General features: G+C 24.3%; 1 protein-coding gene across 1 annotated transcript; it reads right to left on the bottom strand.

The window, feature by feature from the left end:
* Nucleotides 1-447: 447 nt before the first annotated feature.
* Nucleotides 448-23,201, bottom strand: LOC145828570 (uncharacterized). The gene is made up of 18 exons (XM_082936325.1): nucleotides 23,166-23,201; nucleotides 22,932-23,103; nucleotides 22,538-22,674; nucleotides 21,474-21,595; nucleotides 19,776-19,855; nucleotides 15,964-16,414; nucleotides 14,736-14,944; nucleotides 13,333-13,599; nucleotides 12,495-12,719; nucleotides 12,192-12,358; nucleotides 11,788-11,934; nucleotides 10,908-11,029; nucleotides 9,959-10,119; nucleotides 9,644-9,752; nucleotides 9,470-9,566; nucleotides 1,869-2,057; nucleotides 1,405-1,567; nucleotides 448-510 (listed from the first exon to the last, which is right to left on the bottom strand). The coding sequence occupies exons 1-18, from the start codon at nucleotides 23,189-23,191 to the stop codon at nucleotides 448-450; spliced, it is 2,907 nt and encodes a 968-aa protein (XP_082792451.1). The 5' UTR covers nucleotides 23,192-23,201.
* Between the last annotated feature and the right edge of the window lie 217 nt (nucleotides 23,202-23,418).

Genomic DNA, 23,418 nt, shown 5'->3' on the forward strand with positions numbered 1-23,418 from the left:
CTAAGCTTAATAAGCGCCGCTAGTAGTGGGACTACGTAAACACTTTTGATAGTGCAATTCTCCTTAAAAATCATAACTCAGTTTGTATTTACATGCAAACCATTTAACAACTGAAGCTGAAGTGTTTTATTTGATCCTCTTTTTAATTGACCTTCTTATTTCTTTTACCTTATTTTCACGATGATATTTTAGTTATATGGCTTTGTCTTACATATTTATTAATTGGACATTTCTCCGCTATTACTACAAAATCCCCAGGTCAGTATTCTTTAATACTTTATTAAAGATTAACTACATACTTAGTATAACTCTATGTATTTTTTTTGTAATCTCAAAATTTTGTGCACCCCTAAATGAGTTTCGTGTACCCTAAAAATTTCGTGCATCCTAAAAAACATTTTGTGTAAACTAGTTGGGGCACCAGTGTACACCGTGCCGACCACTGCTCTAGAGTTTGTATGTCGCTTGAACGAGCGTATTTAAGATTCTTTCATTTCCCGACAGCTCGTTCTGAAATCAATGTTCAAAATTCGAAATCAATGTTTGAAATTCGAGCAAAAAAATCTTCTAGAATAACGAAATAAAGTTGTCTGAGTTGAACAACAAAAGTAAGTTGTTTAGTATATCGAGTAGACGGAAAGTGAACGTTTCTGAATTCGATCATACACTTCAACCTATGGTGAAAGTTGCCAAATATAATTCAGTGACTTTAGTAAAACAAAATTACTATATAGTGCTTGCAAAATGTTTGTAGTTCAGATTGTTCATAAAGTATAGATAACTGTTTAAAATAGTGAAACTTTCTTATGCTAGCTATACGACGAAATCGAAAAGCGTGCAAATACACCTCAGAAATGAAAATACGTCCGCAAGTGCAAAGCGCATTTACTTCGGAATCTTGAAACTGCCCTTTCAAGCCGCGCTCAGATTTTTATACCGTTTTCCAGTGTAAATCTTTTTTATAAGTCTTCCACAACGAAAAACAGCAGTCATGCTTACAACATAACTATTTGAGTCTAATTTTAGCTTTCTATAAAAAATTGTATTTATTAAAAGTTGTGCTTTTTTATACAGCCTTTTTGTATAAGAATTTAAATTTAAGATGTATTTACGTTAAAAACATTAAGAGTATATAATGTTTGTTTGGTTAAGTTTTATTAAAATATTAACTTGTTGCAGCTTAAACTTTAAACCTAAAAAAGATCTGTTTCAATACTTAAAAGTTGTAATATAAATTTGTCTATCTAAAATGTGTCTACTCTACTTAAAAAAAAAAATCAAGTCAAATTCAGTTCTAATATAAAACTATGCTTTTATAGTTTGTAAAAGACAAAATATAGTTTATTTTTAGCAAGTCAAGTAAGAGCGCCAAAAAAGTATAGTTTCTTCTTTTTTGTTTATCACAGTTGGGGAAGACCAAGTTGCTTCTACTGTGTCATAAACTAAAAAAATATTTTTTTTCCTTTCAATTATTACTATATTTAGTTGACATTTATTTTCATATACGCTTATCAATTTTTTTTCTTCATTTTCACTACTCTTTACTTGAGTCTGGTTGACTTTGTCCCTGTTTTGTTCTTATCTTAAATTGCACATAATTTTTAACTACAAAGTTAAGTAAAAAAAGTAAATTAATACTAAGTAAAATGTTACAGTTTGTGTCGAAACACAATTATGAGATAGTTTTTTTTTTATATAGTAGGCTGGTTAAACTATATATAGTTTAAGTATTTAGTGCGTCAGAGAAAACCATAAAGTAAAAAAAAAGCTTTATTGGTTATTCACAGGTCTTAATAATAGTAATTTTAAATTGACTTGTTTACTCTTTAATGTTATTCCTTTTACTCAAGTATTACTAAAAAACTTACAAACAAATTCGAGAAGACTCAAAACTATAAGGATTTATAAGTTTTGTCCACTTATCAATTCTACAGTTGTACTCTAAAATTTCTTCAAAACAGTTAATGTTTATGCTAGGCGCTACAAAAATTGAATTGTTGCAGGCAGCACAAACTGGTTGAGAACAGTCTTGAGGCAGTTTCTTTTTGGTAGTTATCCTTTTATTTTTAAGTTATTAGAACCGAAGTTTTTAGTAGTCTTAGGAAAATATTTTACGTTTGTAAAAACAATACTAACTGCTTGCTAATACATAACTCAAAATTTTAAAACCAGCAATAACAAACAATTTTAGAAATTTTTGTATATAGTCATAAAATGTTTTCATTTGATTTAAAAGGTTTAAATAGACTTTATAAAACGAAACATGCATTCTTACTCTCTGCATAACTTGTTCTTTTATTGATATAAACAGTTGTTAGAGCAATGACTATAATAACAAAACGATTGTAAGCTAATAACTACAAATAGATCGTTACACAATAATTATGTACTTTTAGAACAATGGTTAACCACAAGTAGTAAGTATATTTATTTCAATGTGTGTTTCAAAGTAGTTTTAAAACAACCAAAATAAAATTACAGATAGTAATCTTAAAGAGATTAAAAATAAAAAAATATTTTCAAAATGAATTTAGGTTTTTATGATAGTTAAAGCTATTTTCAAACAAATAAAAAGGAAGAATTAGTTTTAATGTTAACTATTAATAAAAGAAAGTTTTTTACAATGATAAGACTGTAAAAAGTAGCAAGTTAATTAAATGCACTTTTTTGATAAAATTTTATTACATGTATAAAGTTTATCTTAAAACTTTTTAAGTTAAGTAAACTAATGAGTTTTCAAAAATCTACTTCATATTCAATTTATAAAAACAAAAAAAAATCTTTTAACTATTTTCTATTGAAATATTGAGTCGACGTGTTGTCAATTCATAATATTTAGCATAGTCTTTTTTGTATATACATGTTGTCTTTGGCTCATATTTACCCTTTAAAAAAAGTAAAATTTCAAAAAGATCATTTTATTTTCTTTTGTAGCTAAATAAATATAATTGTTGTATTCGAAAGATCTGAATATTTTTAAGAGTTACATGCAATTATAACTTGTATAACTACTAATGTACTTTTGAACTTTTTTTACAGCTATTTGGACAAACTATTTCTACAAACTACCGTTGGCATTTAAAGTGACATTAGATAAAGGAAGAAAAAAAATAGTAAAGTTTTACTCCTCTGTTTATCTCAATAAGTATTAGCGCATAAATTATTCAAGTTATTTGAAATGTTTTGGATAGATAAACATATAGTGGACTATTAATAACGTAAAAGAGGTATAGCAAATGGTTTCAGCAATAGTTTAGTGGGCAAGCAACTTGACAAATGAAAAAAAAGTTTTTTTTTGAAAATAAGTGGCCAGAAAACTAAGAATCTAGCGCATTTCAAGCTTAAGTAAGTTTTAAAAATCCGTTTACAACAGAAGTTATAACAATGGGCGCGAGGTATTTTTGCAGGTGCTTTGCATAGTTTTATTAGATTTATAAATACGAACATAACTATTAAAAATATAAATTTAATCGCCTGCTAATAAAGATCCTAGCAAAACAATTTCACTGGAACATAAATAATAACAACAAATTTAAACAGTAGAAACATGTGTTAGTGTAATAAAGAAAAAGAACTATTTAAATATGTTATTGTTAAATAGGAATATAACAATATTAAATCAAACGTTAAAGAATAAGCTTAAAAAAATGCTTAAAAGCATTTAATTTATTTTTCTATGTTAAAAGAAGGTATTCGAAAGTTTTGTGTAATAAACTCAATTGGTAATTGTACCAATTTATTCATTTTTTGTCTTTAATCTAATAAACTTGAAAGACTAAGGTACTTTCCATACGATTATACTGTAAGTATACATGTTTGAAAACATTTTTTCTAGCTTTTAATATTTTAACAAATTATTCTGAAATAATCCAGAAAAAAATTATTTTTAAATTTTTAGATTGGTTTAGCCGACGTATTCTTCAGAAATACCTTATACGACTTATTTTTTAACTTCCATTGATGAATTTCAGTAGGAATTTTTTTTAATCATTACCAAAATATTATATTAAACATCTACTAAATATGTACAAGCTATTACAATACAAAAATGATTAAAGTATTTTCTAAACTCACTAGTTTTAAAGTTTAAATTATACCTACTTTTTAATTCAAAATGAAGCACAAAGCAAAAACATTTTAGTAAGCTACTATGTTGAGTCAGATAACTTTTGTTTTGATAGAGTTATTTAACTTAGTCTAAAAAATCTATGGCTATAATCTTGGGCTACATAAAAATAATTTTTTTTGAGAATTTTGTTATAGTTTATTTTTTACAAAGTTTCTTTATGTAAAGCACAGTGCTTTTCTTGCCAACTGTAAAAGTTAAGAAAATTCTTTTAAATGAAGTGTTTTTCAAAGCCTGAACCTATACACAATACATATTATTCTAAGATTTTCTTATTGCATAGGAAGTTTTAAGAGTGTAATGATATTAACATTTCATTTTCTTATTTTAAAGCGTGTGAATAAATACGGAATTTTCTGTAACAATAAAAACTGCGATAAGCTTTCTCATCGAAATTTTCTGTAACAATAAAAACTGCGATAAGCTTTCTCATCGAAATTTTCGTAAACAATAAAAACTGCGATAAGCTTTCTCAAAACAATTATACCAATTCCCACCACAACTCAAGGGAGTTAATTTCATTCCGACGCGTATATATTTGCGCTTGTCTTTCAAATACGCGTTAAAGTTAGTTGTTTTACTTACTGAAAGACGTTTCATTAACTTGTTTCGAGAAAACGTCTACATCGCGGAGTTGATGTTAGTATTTTATATAACTTTACGGTTGTTAATACTTTTGATAGATTTTATTTGTGTCGTGATTTAATAGTTTCTTTCTTCAGAACTAAGATTTATTATTTAAAATAAAGTAAAGTGCATTTATTCAAAGTGTGTTTTATTCATAACATAGGAAATAGTTTTGTAACTTATACTGTTAGTATATTATTTACTTCTCGTAAGTATAGCAGTTAGTAAGTTACTGGAGACCACGTAGTTAAGACAAAAACATAAACATCAATAAAATAACCCATTTGGTTAAAAGAGTTCTATAAAAAGTGTATTGTAAGAAAAAGTTTGTCTTCAATTTTTTTAATTTTCTTATTAGTTAAAATCTAATGAATCCTACCTAAAATATATAATTAGGTCATAATAACAAACATTTAGTTAAAATATAAGCACAAAATAATTTATTTTTATTTACTCTGTATAGCTTTTGAAGTTTTCAAACTAACTGGTAAAATACTTGTTTTTTTAAGTATTAAGTATAAATTTAAGAATAACTTAGTTTTAAAGTATAACTGAATGATTAAACTCTTGTCTCCCTCTACAATATTAAACAGTTTGATTTTTTCTACCGACATATTTTGTTGAAACTTTTATACTATAGTTTTGAAGATAACTAAACAAAAAAACCGTAATTAATATATATATAAATTAATGCGTTTTTCGTTTAACAAGCTGTTCTACATGTAGAAAAGATAAAAACAAAAACTAAAGTAGCTACTTAGCCATAACTTTAACAATCAAAATTGTTTTTTTAAGTTTACTAATTTTTTCTTTTGGATAATATTTTTTTTTAAGTATACAAAAACTGTTATTGATTTTATTTAATCAAAAGCTTTTAGATAGCAAAGAATAGTATTACTATTTGTAGCTTTAATTAAAGTAATATATTAAACATTTTTATGCTTTTCGTTGGACTGTTACAAACTTCATGCTTTTCTTGAAAACTTTGAAATGTACGTTACTTTAAATTATGGTTTCCCAAAGTGGGTCATATGACTCCCTTTGTTCCATTTTAGCAATTCAAGTGTCGATAAGCTGCAATGATGACTAATGAAGAGCCATAAGGGGGTGTCATTGAAACTTACATAAATATTTTACTCAAAATTTATTCTTCGATATTTGGACTTGAGATACTATTTAAATTCTATTTTACATAAGTAAATTGTAGGAAAAAGTTGCGTATTGAAAAAAAAAGTTTAGGGGAACTATTCTTTAGAGCAGGGTTTCCCAAACTCATTTACTAAATTGCCCCCTTTTTAGAAATTTGAAAAATAATCGCCCCCCACAATTTTAAAAAGTAGTTTTTCTCTTAAGTATAAACTTTTGAGCCAAAAAATTGTGTTCGAAATGTAATTTAGTCTGGTATTTCTTATACACGCACTTTTCGGCTGTGTTCAAAATAGTTTTCAGGGCTTGAGAAAATAAGTTACTGTTGTTTTCTTATAAGCCCAGTGAAGTGTATAAAAATACTTAAATATTAAAAAGCCTTGTGTAATCAGTAATCAATCCTGTTTAAATATGAATTGTTTTGAAACTAATGAAACTTTTAGGGTAGTGGTGGACAACTTTTGTAGTCAGCGATTCATATTTACTAAAAAATCATTTCTTGTTTCAACTCGTTTAAAAAATGTAATTGCGGGCTGCATAATTTACAAAAATAACATGTAGAAAACTAAAAGACTCGAGCATAATTGTAATAAAATGATTTACTATTATAGTGATCTAGGAAATACTTAAGTAACTAAAAACCAAATTGAAAGTGTATTTCAAAATCATAAACATCAAAAAACTAAATTTTGTTTATTTTGCACAAATAGTTTCAAGTTACTTGGCGGGTCGAAATTTGATTGAATCTGGACCGTAAGTTACCAATCTGAAATCTTAACTGAAACCTGACATTATAACTATCTCTCATTTAACGAATTTCGGACATTTAGAGTGAATACTAAGTAACTTATTTAAGCCGCACAAAATACTTAAAATATTATATAAATAGGCATATTCTAAAAATAAATACCAGAGATTAAAAAACTATAAAAGAATGAACAGATTTTTTTAAACATAATGAAATAGATATTAAAACATTATTGCTGATCCAGTTTTAGGAAGTTTGCCCGACTGGTTGATTATCTCACATGAAAAGTGGGTTTATCAATACTTTCTGTTAATGCAGTAAAATTATTAATTTCAATGCTGAGATATATTTTAAGCAAGTTAGTTGTAAAATTAAAAATTTAATTCTAATCTTTATAAACTATATGTTTTTTAGTAGAATACCATTAAATAGTTTTTGACTTAAAATAACTTTTAGGAAACTAAACCTTAATTTTAACATGTTTTTTCTTCGTTTAAATTTAAAAAAAATCAAATGTTTTACAGTTAATTCTGTGAACAGAAAGTAATCGATTAAAAAAAAATCTTTTAATTGTGTTAAAACTTTCTTTTGTAACTGTAGCAGTCTTTTTTATTGCTTATTTAATACTGTTTAATTTTATTTTTTCTCTAGTTATTAGCCTATAATAATTTACTAGAAAAAAATAGTGAAAAACTAAAAGCTAGTGTTCAACTATTAAAATAAACAACATATTCTAGTTGCTAATATATTTAAAAATAAGATAAAACAAAAAACAGTTGTATTAATAGTTTAAAATTATTTAATATATAGATTTTCTAACAGTAATAAATCAAGTTAGAAAATAATTTTGAGTTTTATAATCTTTTAAATGAAAAAGTTGAAGCATTTTAAATAGAGACATCAAATCTGTACTCTTTTAAAACCGAAAATAATTTTTGAAATAAAAACTTTAATAGTTATCAAGGATTTTTTATTTATACAGATTAAACAAGTAATAACAAAAATATGTCAAAATAATTTCTTTCAAACAAATACTTTAACCAATATGCTATAAAAACTTTTAGTGTAATGTAAATCGACAAATATAAACTACAAAATTAACCAGGTCAAAACAAAGCTATTAACATATTTAAAGCATAAAACATTTTATAAATACAGTAGACTTTTTCTTCAATTCGCACTTTGAACAAAAAAAAAAGTTTAAACTCAAAAATTATTACCATTTTTTTTACAAAATGATAAATTTAAATATGTTATATGCAATAACGTTATGAATAAACATGAAATCAACTAAAACATAAAACAAACAGTCATAAAAAAAAGATCTATATAAGCTATTAAATATTGTGTATTTTTTGTTTTATTAATACTTAGTTAGTAATAGACTTTATTTAAGTTAAGTTTAAGAAAGTATAAGTTTGCACTTTTTTTGGGTAAAAAGTGCGAACTTAAGAGGAAGTCTACCGTAATTAATATTTATTGTGCAGCATGCAAACCTGTTATAGAATAAATAACTTAAAGTGTTTTTTTATATGAAAAGACTACTTAAATACAATACAAACCAGGTTAAACAAGAAGTATTTTAAAAGATCAAATAAATAAAAAAAACTTTCATAAAATAATGTCTGCTACTGAATTCAAATATAATGCGAAGGATGAGGTTGATGAATTCTTGCAAGTTTTTTTAATCTGATTCTAAATCAGTCAAATAAACTCCAAGTCACCTCCTTTACAAATATCTAGATTAGATATTTTGCTCAAGATGTTGATAACTAAACTGAAAGCTTTCTCAACAACATAGCTAGAAGAAAAAACTACACACAACAATCTAAATTCCTCTCAAATGATTGGATACTTTTGCCTTAGTTTTTGTTGAGTTAAAAGCTTTCATTTCGTTTTTTGGAAAAAATTACTTTAAGTTCAAGGTCAGTTTGTAAGTCGGAGAAGGTTTCCTGTGAGTCGTTTACTTCAAAAAGATCTGCCACGAAGGGATCCATATTTTTATCTATATGATAGCTTTTTTGTGTCAAACCGAAATTTTACTACTTAATATGGTGAAATTGTTAAAAACTCTAGATTAAAAAAAATGTTTGCCTAAATTGTCAAATTCCAGGTTTTTCTAGGTAAATTGGCAACCCTGTATAGTTTTATTTCTTAGTCTAACTTAATGACTTTTCAAAAACCAATTGGAAATTTCATAAGGTGATAGTTAATATAGAAAACATAGATTTTTACAAACCATTTATGATCCTAAATAACATATATTTAAAGTTAAAAAATAGTGAAAATAATTCCGATCGTTTATGATCTATGTAAGTGTTAAATAAGAAAATATATAATTGAAAATATGTAATTAACTTGAAAGTATGAGTCATAAGTACTTGATTTTTTTCTCTATATTTTACATAAACACAATAAACTTTTTTGTTTAAGTTTTACCACAGGGTCAAATATTTAATAGCAAGCTAAAATTAGTAAAATAGCAAAATAAAAAATAAAAATTTTATGACAACCCATAATTTTAAAATCGCCCCCTTTTCGCCCCCTTACTAGTTATCGCCCACCCTTTCGCCCCCTTACTAATTATCGCCCCCCGAAATACTAAAATCGCCCCCAGGGGGGCGATATCGCCCACTTTGGGAAACCCTGCTTTAGAGTTTAGATTGTGCTAAGACTAATTATTCAAATTAAAAAATTGGTTGCTTTCTTTTATTAGCACTTAAATTAATGTTAGTTTAAACTAAACAACATAGACAAATGTATTTTTTTAGTTTTAAATTAAAAATTTATTTAATAGAAATTTCACTTAACGACAAACTAACTTCCCATTGAAAAGATCTAATTGAATATTTTGTTTTGGACAACAGGAACCTCCAATTAAGTATACTACTAAATCTTGTTTTTCCGTGTTTGCTTGTGCTTTTAATGAAATTATAGAATAAATAACAATAAGAAGTCTAAAAAAATATACAAAAAGTTTTAAATTAAGTCCTTACTTCCACTGAAAGCCTTCCTAATTCTCTGCGAAGAAGCTCTTACTGGAGAAGTTACGACTTCTTCTAAGCTAATAGTTCCAAGCTTTCGTTTTGATTTCGGAGATAAAACCTTAAAAAAATATTCTTTCAACTAATATGATACATAAAATACAATTTTTCATCATTTTTTCAAAAATAATATAAAATTAGATTACTGTTGAGCTATTCGAAACATTTAAAAAATAAGTTATAGTTTTTAGTACATCAATACGTATAACACTTTTTATAAAAGACATTTCGATTAAAAGTTTAGGTACGAAAGTATTAAGAAAACACTTTTTGCTTGTTTTGTTTTTCGCTTGAAGTAAAAAGAGAGTTAACAGTGATTGCAAAGTGATTAAAATTTTGTAAAGGTAAATTAATCTTGCTTGTTTTCCATTTTGTCTTGTTTCCATCGTTTTTCCATTTATCAAAATCAAAAGTTTCGATAGATGTAACTAAAAATTGGAAGTTATTTTTAATTATGTTTTAAAGTATTTCTATATAAAGTTTTAATGTTATGAGTACACAAATAAAATATGTGAACACAAATAAAATATATTAAACGAATTTAAACTAAATTTAATTTTATACAACTATTTTTGTTGAAAAAAAAAAAACTTTTATAATAAAAAGCGCTAATCTAAGATTGCTTAATTCTGGCTAGCAGAATAACCCTTTTTGGACAAGTTTTAGTTTAAATTTTAAAACGCCTCTCTGGAAAATTCAAAATGACTTAAAAGATTAAAGAAGTTTTTACGTTATTTTATGATCTTTGTAAATCATTATAAAATTTTTTTTTATAAAAATAATGAAGTATAAGTCATGAAGGAAGCACTAAAGTTGATCAAGTTTCGTTTATGTTGGTAAGTTTAATGATACACATAAATAAAATGAAGTTTCATTTTTGTTTTTAAATTAATGTGGCTTTAAAAAATTTTCTATCCTAATTTTAAGTGCAAAAACTAAAAAAAAAAAATCATATAAACAAATTTTATACTGTTTTTTCTGAGTAATTTTTTTATGGTAGTGTCGTATGCTTTATAGATTAGATTAAGATAAGGTACTGAAAAAAGAATACATTAAAAGGAAGTATATAAAAATAAATAAAACTGTCGATGCTTTTTAAAACTTTTATTCATAAAGTGCAAAAAAAAAACTTTGCGCAGAGAACATTGAAAATGTTCTGAATTGTAGAAGCATATTATCTGAAACTATTTTATGTGTAATATACAAAGTATCAAACTTCGATTTTTATTACACCCAATTCCACCAACAGCAACAAGCAAGTTTGCGTAACTAGTTAGAGCATGTTTATATCTTGCACATCGCATATCTGGAAGTTTCAACCATTTCTCTAAGGTGTATCTGTGAACAAAACTGGCTAAGTCTTTCTTAAAATGTCTATGATTTAAAATTCAAGTAGCTATTTCTCATTTTAGTTTAAAAGTTTCTAAAAATATATATTTTTTTAGACTTAATTTATATGTGAAGGTTTTTATTCTATTTAAAGTAGTTTTTAAATTAAATTATCTTATATTATATTCCTTAATTTTTATATAATATAACATAAATACTCACTTTTTGTACTTAGTTTATATCAAGTAGTTTAAGTAGCATCTAGTATTTATAAGATATTAATTAAATAGATTAGTGTTTAATTGTGACTAGTAGTACTAATTAATTAAGGAATCCACAATATCTGCTTGATTAGATACAAATTTTAAAAATAGAACTTTTTAAGTTACTAAAAGCTTTTTTTTAGACTAAAATTATTAACTGATAGATAACGAACATTTGAGTAATAGAAGATTTTTATGTTTAGAAAAGTTCCACAAACTAGTTTATAAAGTATAGCATTTATAGTTTTTAAATTTCTAAAGCAATCGAACTATGGTTACTCTGCCATGCAGTATTCTAAACTTCTGATAATAGAATATAGTATTTGAAGAAAAAAAAGAACATACTGTTTAAAATATGACTAGACCTATTAACTGAAACAAATAATAAGTCTAAGTTCTACCAATTTAATTTCTTATATTTAAAAGTAGTAGATATGTTTAGCTCTGTAGCAAATTTTTGTAAAAAAGTTTTTGTTTGGTTTAATAAAAGCTTACAAAACTTACAAATAAACTTCATTAGTAGGGTCTTTTTTGTTGGGGTATAATCCACCTGAAACAAATACGCAACCATTTTTTACAGCTACCGAGTAAAGTGTACTTTTTATTATGTTTGAGACTTGTTTTTTCCATTTATTGGTTTTGTCGTCAAAACTGTAAATGAAGTTTCATAATCTAAAATATACGTTACATCTTAAACTATGTTGTTTGTTTTTCTGTTAGAAAGATATAAGTTGATAAATTTCTTTACTTATAAAAGCTTAATCTGTAATTTATAAATCTACTATTACAATATTTGATTTACTTTTAGTTACTTCTAGTTTGAAGTATATTAATTTAGTTCTTTTTTTTTTCTGTTATGTTCGAGTATTAAAAGTAATTTATTAGTAATCAATGTTATACAATCTTACTTTAATGTAAATGTAGCGGGGACATTACCTTCATCAGTAAATAAAGCAATAGCACTATTTTGATTTTTGTCTATTTTATGAGACAAAGGAAGTTTTAAATGAACCATTTCTTTTGATAAAAAGGTTGAGTTTTTCATAATAGCCAGACTTAATTTTTCGTTAACACTCTAAATATTAGTATAACTAAAAAAACTTTATAGTTACATTACAATTGAAAAGCATAATATATGTGAAATTGTTTTTTAAGTAATAATTCTTCAAGTTGTAAAAGTTAGTTTATTACTTTGCTAATTTTTGTAATACCTGAATTTGTTGAATACATTTGTAGTTATTTTTTATTTGCTGTAGCTTTGAAACTTCTATGTTATTAAAATCGACAAAACATAGTAAACCATTAGCAAACTGTGTAGTTCTTTGTTTGTTGTGTTGAAGCCAGTTGCATATAACTTTAAATAATTTGAAATCGTATTCGTTATCCTTGTTTTTTAATTTCAATAACTTTTTGTTTGTTAAAAATCTGTTCAAGTCCTATAAAAAGTAAGAAATAACACATTTAATAAACCACGTAAGTATGTTTACCATTTGTACTTTCTACCTAGTGTTTGTCTAATATGTACTTGAAAACTTATCTAAGCAGTTATCACCACAGAACAAAAACAGTTATGAATTGGGTTTTTTGGAAAAATTAGCATGTGATTGTCTTTTATTTTATAGTTGTATTGAGTAATAAAAATGTAATTCTTACTTTTGAAATTTATAAGAAGTAGAAAAAAAGACTTTATTTAATGCTAGTATACTTTTTGTGGTTGCAATACTAAACACAGTTGCTTAATCGGTATACTAAAAAAAATTATAAATGCTTTAAGTTAGGTAGATCTCAAGGTTATTGTATTTTAGCCTTTATTCAGCGTTTACCTTAATTTAAAAATGTATACTTTTTAAAAATGTTTTAGTAAAAGTATTTATTAAAAAAGTTAATTATATACTTTAAAATTTAATTGTAGTTATTAGCTATCTGTCAAATTTAACTTAATTTCCTAGCTGTAATTGCCTATAAATTTGATTGAGAAATTAAACAGAGAAAAAATAAAGCACTAAGTTTGTACAATTATAAACTGTAGAGTAATGCAAATCGACTTACCGTTATGGACAGATCATAAAAGTCATGTAAAGAAGTAACATCCCAAAACTTGCTAACAACAAAGTTCAAGCACTCGTTCCGAAACTTAGTGCAATTATATAATTCTGCTAATTTGTACGACATCAAAGCATTTTCGATAGAAATTAGTAATGAACAATGTAGAACGTTTGTTTCAACATACTCTGCACATTTTAGGGCTACTTTGTGTAAACGGAAACGATTACTAGCTCTCCACGAGGCTGCCAAATTATCTTTATCGATAGTACACTGAAAGTAAAAGCTATGTAACCTAATTTGAAATAGAAATATCACCATACATAGTTTAATTAATTTTTTATTTTTAAATTAAGGATTCTTAATCATTTAACCAATATCAATTAGTACTATATAAAAGTATTGATTAAGTGTCCTGGAGTTAAGTGAAGTTAAACTGTTCTGGTGTATGATTCGATAATTGAAAGGTTTTTTCGTGCCCCACGTCCTTGGACTAAACTTTTTGAGCGTTTTTTGTTGTTCAATAAACAATATATAATTAAATACAGCCTAATATCTTGGTTTTTTATTTCAACAGTTAGTATTTTTTATATAGTTCTGTTGAACATACTTTCTGTTGAACATAATAAAAGTTTTAGTATTTTACTGGTAACTACTAAGTATAAATGTTAAAACTCTCTATAAATTTACATCTTACCGTAACCTAACCTTTTTTAGAATATTAAGGCTCATGTTTTTTGGTTAATATTAAAAAAATCATTAAAAAGTTCAATTAAAAAAAAGTTATAAAGTAGTTTTTAGATTCTGTTTTTACTTATAATTAACTAAAATTTTTTACGTTTTAATTCAATTTTAAATTTTTGAGTAGTTTTGTATACTCTTTTTATAAGCATATTTTCTTATTTAGTTTCACAATTTTATTTAAAACGTTATAAACCTATCTTGCTATTAATTAAAAATGGTACATATAAAAAGTATTATATAAGGAATTAAAAAAGTGTATAAATTTTTATTGTCATAAACTTTAAGTATATTGTTCACCATTTTAAGTAGGAAAATTTATAGGCTTTACTACTAATTTATATTTTTTAGCATAGTAAATTGATACTTTGATTTTAAAAAATAGTTATAACTAATATTATATTTTTAAACTAAATATATATTAAGTATTAACAAGTAATACTTTTTTTTTTAAATTTAAAAATCAAAAAAATTGTTTCATAAATGTCTTTTTAACAAAATAATCCGAGTTCTTTTAAAATTCCAAGAAATAAAGGATAAATTCAATTCTTTTTTTTGTGTGTAAAACTTTCAATTTAAGAGAGGTTAAACAAAACTTTAGTTAGTAGAAGTGTTTAAAAAATTAAAACATTAAAAAGAAAGTATTAGTTTATTGTATAAAAACAAACTTGTCCAGTATAAATATATCGGATTAGTTCAAGTAATGCAGAGTCTTCTACTTTTTTTAAAAGTATGTCTCGAACTTTTATACGTTTTAAAATTGCTTCAAATACTGAACTACTAGCTGCAATCACTGATCGATGACATGGTATGCGTGTGTTTCCAACAATAAAGACTAGATCACAAAACATTTCGCCTTCCCTCAGTGAGTTTAGTCCTTAAAATTTTAAAATATACTAATGTAAAAATTTATACATAAAGTTTTTACTTTTGTTTATGGTATATTAAGCTTTTATTTTTAAAAAACAATGAAAATGTTTTAAATTAAAATTTTAGATGAATAAATGTATAGTACATCCTTTTTAATTTATAAGTCTTATACAATGTAAAGCACCTTTACAATAAAGTATTTGAAGAGCAGTTTCACAACTTTACTTTATAAAACTTTTCTAAAAATTTAAACAAATATATACTAAAATTACTTTAAGATACAAAGGTTTAAAGTTGAAATTTTTTATCTGAAGTTATGTCTTCTAATATTAAGCTAAATTACGAACGTATAACTTATCGTGATGGTAATCTAGCAAATAGCTTAATTTTACTGCTCGTTTTTCTATAAAAATAAAACAAAAAAAAGTTTTACTAGTCTTATAAACTTCTCAACATAATTTTTCATTAAGGCAGCTATCAGCTATTTAGTTATATAAAAGTTGGGTTATAACGATATAGAATAAAAATATCATTAGGATAAACAGTAGAGGCTTTTGTTAATTTATACTTTTCTTTAATATAATCATATAACTCTCATATATAATATATTAAGTATATATATGTGTATATATATAAACTTGGCTGAAGACGCGTATTAAACGCAGAAACAGCTGTCCCAAGCAAAAGTTTATTTTGTGTATTTTAAATCTGTATATATATATGTATATTTATTTATTTAATTAAACAAAAAGGAAATTTTGAAGACAATATAGCATAGAAAGTTTAAAGAACAAGATCAAATGGATATTGAGTAACTTTACTAATAAAACTTTGAAAACCTAGCATACGCGGTTAGAATTTTTTAAGACTAAAAAAGTTAAAAAAAATTTAAATGTTAAAATAATTAAAGTAAGTATACGTGTTTAAAAAAAAGTAAAGTTTCAAATATATGGTTGTCAGACATTATAACTTGTACATTTTGTAACAAATATTTTACAAGAAAAAAAGAACCAAAAATTAATAAACCTTTTAAAAAATTAGGTAATACTTTTGAGCGAAACTGAAGTGTAAAAGTATCTTCAGATGCTTCGATATCATGCTTATTGAGTATTTTTGTTTTAACATACTTTTGAGTATTTATAGGTTCTCTTAAAGAGTTATCATCACTTGGCTCCAAAATTTTTATGACAGACTTTTTCAACGTCGAGGCTAAGTTAGTTGTATCACTACTGGATCTTGTTCTAACTTCCTTGTCAGGACTATAGATCCATGAAATACTTTCCATCGAGCTATTTTTAAACTGAGATTTTTTTGCTGCAGCGATTTGATAAAGTTCGTAAATTTCGTCAACAGAAATTGATGAGTCGTCGTTAGTTGCACTTGTTTGCAAATGAAAAGTCATTTTAATAGACTTACGAAAGTTTGTTCGGCGTATAATTCCATTAGTTGCCTGAGCTTCTTTAGCAGGTATTGAGGTCTGTAGAAAATAAATGACTTATAAATTACCTTTAACATTCACACAGTTATAATTAATTACAATTTATAAACATTTGAAAAAACCAGGTTGTTGAATTTTTCTAAGCATTAATCTATTAATTTTGTACTCTCTTCAAGTATATAATAAAGAAATTAAAATGCTTACTAAGTTTTACAATAGATAGTTTCTGTAAAACCGAAAAAAATATTTTAAATAGACTATTGAATTTAGTGACAAAGCTTAACATACAATTATTAGCTTTGAAATTTATATAGAAGTTTGTTGATTTAAAATAATTTTTAGCTTTTTAAGAGATATAGTAACTTAAACTAACATACTAAAGTTTAAACAATGTTAAGATGTCGTAAGTATTAAGAATTTATCTCACTTTTTTAGTCAGAAAATCTAAAAAAACGATATTAAGAACATGAGGGGTCTAATATGCACGAAGACAATTTTGAAAGAAGGGTTATTTTTGCACAAGAGTACAAAAAAATAATTAAAGTAAAAAAAAAAAACTAATAAAAATATAATAACAAAAATTTACCGACCAAGGCTAAGGGTTAACAGTGATAGTAAAAAAATTATAATAAGAAAAAAAATTGAAACAAAAAAACATCAACAAAAAAAAACAAATAAAATAAAAATAAAAAAACAAATTTACCGACCAAGGGTAAGGTTAGGGGTAACAGTGATAGTTAAAAAGTAAAAGAATAACTAAATTTTTCAACCATTAGTAAAGCGTCCTTTCGTGCATATTTGACATCTACCCGTTAAAAACGGGTAGGAGTCTAAAATGCACAAAGGTACACTTTTGCACGACGTCAATTTTGCACAAAGGGTTTTTTGTTGCACGAAAATACTTTTTTGCACGGATTGAAAATTTTTTGAATTATTATTAATTTTTATTAACTTTAATTGTTTGTTATTATTTTTTACTTCATTATTACCCCTAACCCTTACCCTCCGTTGATATTTTTATTCTTCTTTTTTTTTTTATATACTTTTTTTTAAATACATTTTTTTATTATCTGTTTTTTTTTATTAATAATTTTTATCAGGTATTTTTTATCACTGTCACCCCTAACACTTATCCTCGGTCAGTATTTTTTACTTTTTTGTTTTTTTATTAGTTTATCTATTGTTGTTATTATGATTATTATTGTTATTATTATTATTGTTATTGTTATTGTTATTATTATTGTTATTGTTATTATTATTATTATTATTATTATTATTATTATTATTATTATTATTATTATTATTATTATTATTATTATTATTATTATTATTATTATTATTATTATTATTATTATTATTATTATTATTATTATTATTATTATTATTATTATTATTATTATTATTATTATTATTATTATTATTATTATTATTATTATTATTATTATTATTATTATTATTATTATTATTATTATTATTATTATTATTATTATTATTATTATTATTATTATTATTATTATTATTATTATTATTATTATTATTATTATTATTATTATTATTATTATTATTATTATTATTATTATTATTATTATTATTATTATTATTATTATTATTATTATTATTATTATTATTATTATTATTATTATTATTATTATTATTATTATTATTATTATTATTATTATTATTATTCTTGTTATTATTATTATTATTATTATTATTATTATTATTATTATTATTATCATTATTATTCTTGTTATTATTATTATTATTATTATTATTATTATTATTATTATTATTATTATTATTATTATTATTATTATATTAGTATTATGTTTTTTTTATTATTTTTTTTACTACACTGTTACTCCTAATCCTTACCCTCGTCGGTAATTTTTATTTTTGGATATTTTTATTATTATTTTTATCTTTTTTATTTACTTTTTTATTTTACTTTCGTGTAAAAGTGACCCTTCATGCAAAAATGTCTCGTGCATATTTAACCCGTTCCCGTTAAAAAGATATCTTGATTTTTTTGAACCGTTCAAAAATAGAGAGAAAATACAAATCAATTTTTTTAGAGTTTATTAGCATACACCAGTTAAAAACAATTGTTTTTGTACGCAATACTTTATTTACGTACGATGTTTCGCTGCTTATAGAATGTGAAGAGCGAAACACCGTTAGTCAATAAAGTATTGCGTACAAAAACAGTTTTATTATTATTTTCCAATGCTCTCTGTTTATTTGGATCTTTAGGAATTAAAGCCTTATTACGTTACATGCATTAATTATAAAAAATAAATTAAGTTTGTGAGTAACAAAAAAGTTGTTGACAAACTTTTATGATGTAAAACTGTTTAAATTCAATTAAGATTTAAAAAATGCTCAATTTAAAGTAAAGCTGTCAACATATGACACTGTCTGTCCATATCATTCATAGAGTAAAATGTTTGCTGTTTTATAAATACAAAAATTAATTATCAATAACTAGTTTCAATTATCAGAGTTTAACTCAAGTTTTAGTTACATAAAGTATTATAACTAACTGTCATAACTATATAAAAACTGCTAAAATTTACAGTAGTAATTGTTTAATAAAATTTTAAAAATATCTAGGAAAAAAAGTATTTAGGTTTTACTGGCAATCTTGAAACAATTTATAATTTAACTTTTTGTTATCTTTCTACAATTCTATTTATACATACTAAATAGAATGAAAGACATTCAAAAGTCTACTATGGATAAAATAGAAAGGGAAAAAAATTAAATTTAAAACCTGTTTTTCAAAAAAATAAAAGGATAAAAAAATGTTGAACATAACAACCTTATATTTTTTTATAATAAAAAGATTCAGATTTAATAAATAGTTAAAAAATCTTTCAATAAAAGAAGTAAATGATGCAGTAATAAGCATTACGTATAAAAATCTCGTACTAGATTGTTTGATATAGTTATTTAAAGTAAATCGTTTCTCAAATATCTGTAAAAAATCCAAACTAGATTTAAAGTCTAAACATTTAAAGTTTAACTTTTATGAAAATACCTTAAAAAAATAAAAAAAACGAAATTTACAAAAGAATATTGCAACATTTTAAACTTCAAGAAAAGTAAAGTAATAAAACTGTTATTTAAAAAATAAACGAAATATTTACAATAAGTAAAATTTCAAAAAGGGGCTAGCATTTTTGTTTGTTTCAAATATTCTTTTATAACGCGTAAATTTTTAAATTAAAAAAACTTAATGCGGATTAATATGCGGCTTTGAATGCTTTTGAAAAGTAAAAACACTAGTTTTAATTTAAAAAAACGAATATTTAATCAAATTCACTTTTAAACAATTCATATTTGTTATATCTAAAAATAACAACAACCTTTAAAAACGTATAAAATAAACTGTTCTTACTTTTGAATAGAGTGTAGCAGTAGGTCTTTTATAGTGTAAGTATTTTGATACAAAAAAGGAATCAGAATTTTTTCTATGACCTGAGATTAAATATCTTTATTACAGGTTAATTCTTTCTAAAATTGTATATTGATAAAATTATGTTGTCATAAAATAGTTTTACGTTAAATTTATTTTAAAACTATAAAAAATCAATAACCTATGGGAAATTAGAATACATTCGTAGATACTGTTTGTTATTTTTTTTTATATATATATACCTAAGCTATAAACAGAAAAATGAATACTAAACATGCTTTTTAAAAAAAAATTTCAAAAGCACTAAATTTAAGTTTAAAATCATAAATTTAATTTTTTCTGTATGGTGAAAATGTAATAGCGGAAGCAATAGTTGTATAATTGTTTGTTTAAAACTTTATCAACAAATTATTTACTAATTACGAAACAAACGGGACTTTAGAACTAACTATTTACTAAGTAAATGATCACTGTAAACCTGAAAGTTCAACTTCATTTTAGTCTCATCTAGTTTTATTTTATGTAAACTTGGTAGTAGCAAATAAAAATAATTACAGCCAAAAATTTTGTAGCATATTTAACAAATATCTTTATTTATGTTTTTCGTCGATACATAAACTGGTAAAAAATCAAATCATGTTAAAATAAAAGTATATGTAAAACTACAGCTAAAACAATATTTTCTGAAACGTATAACAACATTTAGTTTTAATTGTATCGTTAAAATATATTTAACACAGGAATCAATTCAAGTTGAAGAATTATATATTGAAAAACATATTTATCATAAAATCAGGCATTTACTCATTTTCACAGCTGAACGGATTATAAAACCGTGATCTTGCAATATACAAAAACTTTTAAAATAAAAATCTATGCAAAAACTGATAACAAATAGTGAACTTCACCACATGACCAACAAAAAACAGCATTTGAGACAACCTACGACCGGTTTCGTTCATTTTAGGACTCACCAGGCAGCCATAGTCGCGACTTTGCCTACCTGATAAGTACTAAAAAGGACGAAACCGGTCGTAGGTGGTCTCGGATGCTGTTGTTGTTAGTCGTGTGGTTAAATTCATTATTTATTATTGGTGGCGCAAAACATCTCAACTTTGTTGATGATGGCCGAAATATACACTGGCAAAAACTGACAAAAAAATTAATAAATCTAGTTAAATTTTAGAAAAATATGTTGTAGAAACTTTAGATACTATATTTGACCTAACCAGTTTATTCTACTAAACTAAAAATATATAATTTAAGTTGAGTTAGAATTTTAGAAAGTTATGTAAATAATGCAAAATTCATTATACACTGTTTATAAATTAAGTTGTTATGGTTTAAAATTGTTTTGCAATAAAATATTAGTTTACAATGAAAATTAAAAACTGTTACTGTTATTAGAAATTCAGAATAAAAATTGAGTAACGCCATGTTATTTCAAAAAAAAAAATTCAAGTCGTAATTTTTTTATCTTAATTATTTATACCGTAGCAAAAAATAATAAAATTATAGCCGCATAAATTTAAAAAAAATTACGATAACAAATTTAAAAATACAGGTGACCATACTTTTTTAAACTTATTTCAATTAAAATTCGGACATAAACTATTCTATAATTATAGTTAAAAGTTACTTCTACTGAAGTATACGTAATTAACATTATTAAAAAAAAACTTTTTTTAAGGTATATTTTTTCAAGAGCTGAGTAACACATATTGTAAACAGATGACAGCTGTAAAATATGGGCAGCTTTTTTAAGGTGTACAAGTCTTTGTTCTTCAACTTCTATGCTTGCACTGTTAAAAGAATACATTTTTTTATTGAAAAAAAGTAAAAATTTTGAATAATTTAAACAATCTTTTTTTACTTGAGGACATTTTTTACTTACCATTGAACTTACTCTACTCAATGATCTTATTTAGGAGGTTACACGAATAATACAGTAATCAACTAAAGCTAATATATAAAGGTGATGTATATAAAAAGCTTTTTTACTTTAAAGTATTTGGTACTTGATCTATAAGGATAATTAGTAATACTTTTCTGTGCAAAAACTTGCATAGGTCAGAATAAAACTGAAAAAAACTACCTAAATAAAATCAACAGCTGTAAAATACTTAAATATCTTATTTTAATGAAATAATTAAATAGAATATTTTAATTTAACTTATGTGCTAAAACTTTTCAGAATAAAAGTTTCTTACTCAGCTGTTAAAATAGTTAGTCCATAGACTTTAAATACACAATGTATTCCTTATTGTTGTAAATTTTCAGTACCTAATTTTTCAACGAAACTATGACAATTTACCTTAGCTATAGTAATTTTATTGAAAAAAAAACGAAGATGCTCAGAAAAAGTTTTATTTAAGGATAAAGGTGTACTAAAAAACCTCCCGGTCATCGAGTCGTACACCAGACATAATTTAAAACTATAATAAGCTAAAAAAACTTTACAAATAAAATTCAAACTCAAAAAAATAAAACACAATAAAAATTTGTAAAAAAAATACATAGAAAATATTGAAGAGCAGTTATATAAAAATTTCAAGAAAATGTAGGTTTTGATTTTTCTAAACCATTAATATTTTGCTTGACTTTTAAAACAAAATGTCTTTTCATTGTTGCTTAATCTGCAATTTTTTATAATGCATAAAACAGTAACCTAATCAAAAATATATTAATTATTTGAAATATAAAACAGGTAGATGTTTTGATATATAATGGAAGTTGTTTTTAACCTATAAATGAAGTTTATGACCTCAATAAGGCAACCAGTCGGCAAAACTTCAGCATTCAGAAAAACTTCACGTTCTTTAAACAAGTCACATAAAACAGGACTCACTGCCGCTAGAACTACCTGGTTAGCTCGTATTTTCTGTTTTGTTTTTCCAAATAGTTTACAATAAAAAATATATGTCTTTTATTTTCATATGGTGTAGGGTTTTTACTCAACTTTCAGCATTGTTTTAATCTATTGAGTATTATCATATGGTAATTATATTAAGCTACTATCATTCAAACTTTTAGATTCCTTTTTAAAACTTAAAGTATAAAGTTTTCTTCTTAATGTTTGCTTTTATAGTCTTTAGAAATACAAAAGGAAATTAAGTTTAAAAGAAATTTTAGATAAACCTGTCCCTTGTACTCAAACGTTATATCAGTCATTTCACCAGCTAATCGAAGTTTGTTAAGTTTATTAAGTAGCCAGCCTCCATGCTGTGCGTCGAAAACTTTACATGATGAAGAAAATGTTGTATAAGATTTACTTATTGTGGAAGAGTTTCCTATTCCAGCGTTGTTAAATCTTAAAATAGTTTTATTGTAATCTAACAATATAAATAAAAGTTATTGTATTGAACTTTAAACCTGATTGTTCCTTGAACTTTTTTCATGCTTAATTTAACTAACCTGTAACAAAAGTATATATCAAAGTAGTTATAACATTTAAACTTATTACAACTAAATATTTGAAAATTCTCTAGATATAAATATAATCAATATTCTAAATAGCTTTAAACTAAGAGCTCGGTAACTAAAAACGCATAAACTTCAAGTGCATTAAAACTGATGCATTAAAACACACAAAGTTTATTACTTTTGTTGCTTTAAAAGGAAGTGA

Source organism: Thalia democratica, chromosome 2, assembly GCF_965202585.1.
Source record: "Thalia democratica chromosome 2, ktThaDemo2.hap1.1, whole genome shotgun sequence".
Classification (NCBI taxonomy): Eukaryota; Metazoa; Chordata; class Thaliacea; order Salpida; family Salpidae; genus Thalia; species Thalia democratica.

Coding starts and splice junctions, on each gene's coding strand:
- LOC145828570 (XM_082936325.1), bottom strand. CDS start 23,191: ATGAAAAAAGTTCAAGGAACAATCAG. Junction 23,104..23,165: donor AAAGTTCAAGGAACAATCAG/GTTTAAAGTTCA, acceptor AACTATTTTAAG/ATTTAACAACGCTGGAATAG. Junction 11,935..12,191: donor CCCGCTACATTTACATTAAA/GTAAGATTGTAT, acceptor CTTCATTTACAG/TTTTGACGACAAAACCAATA.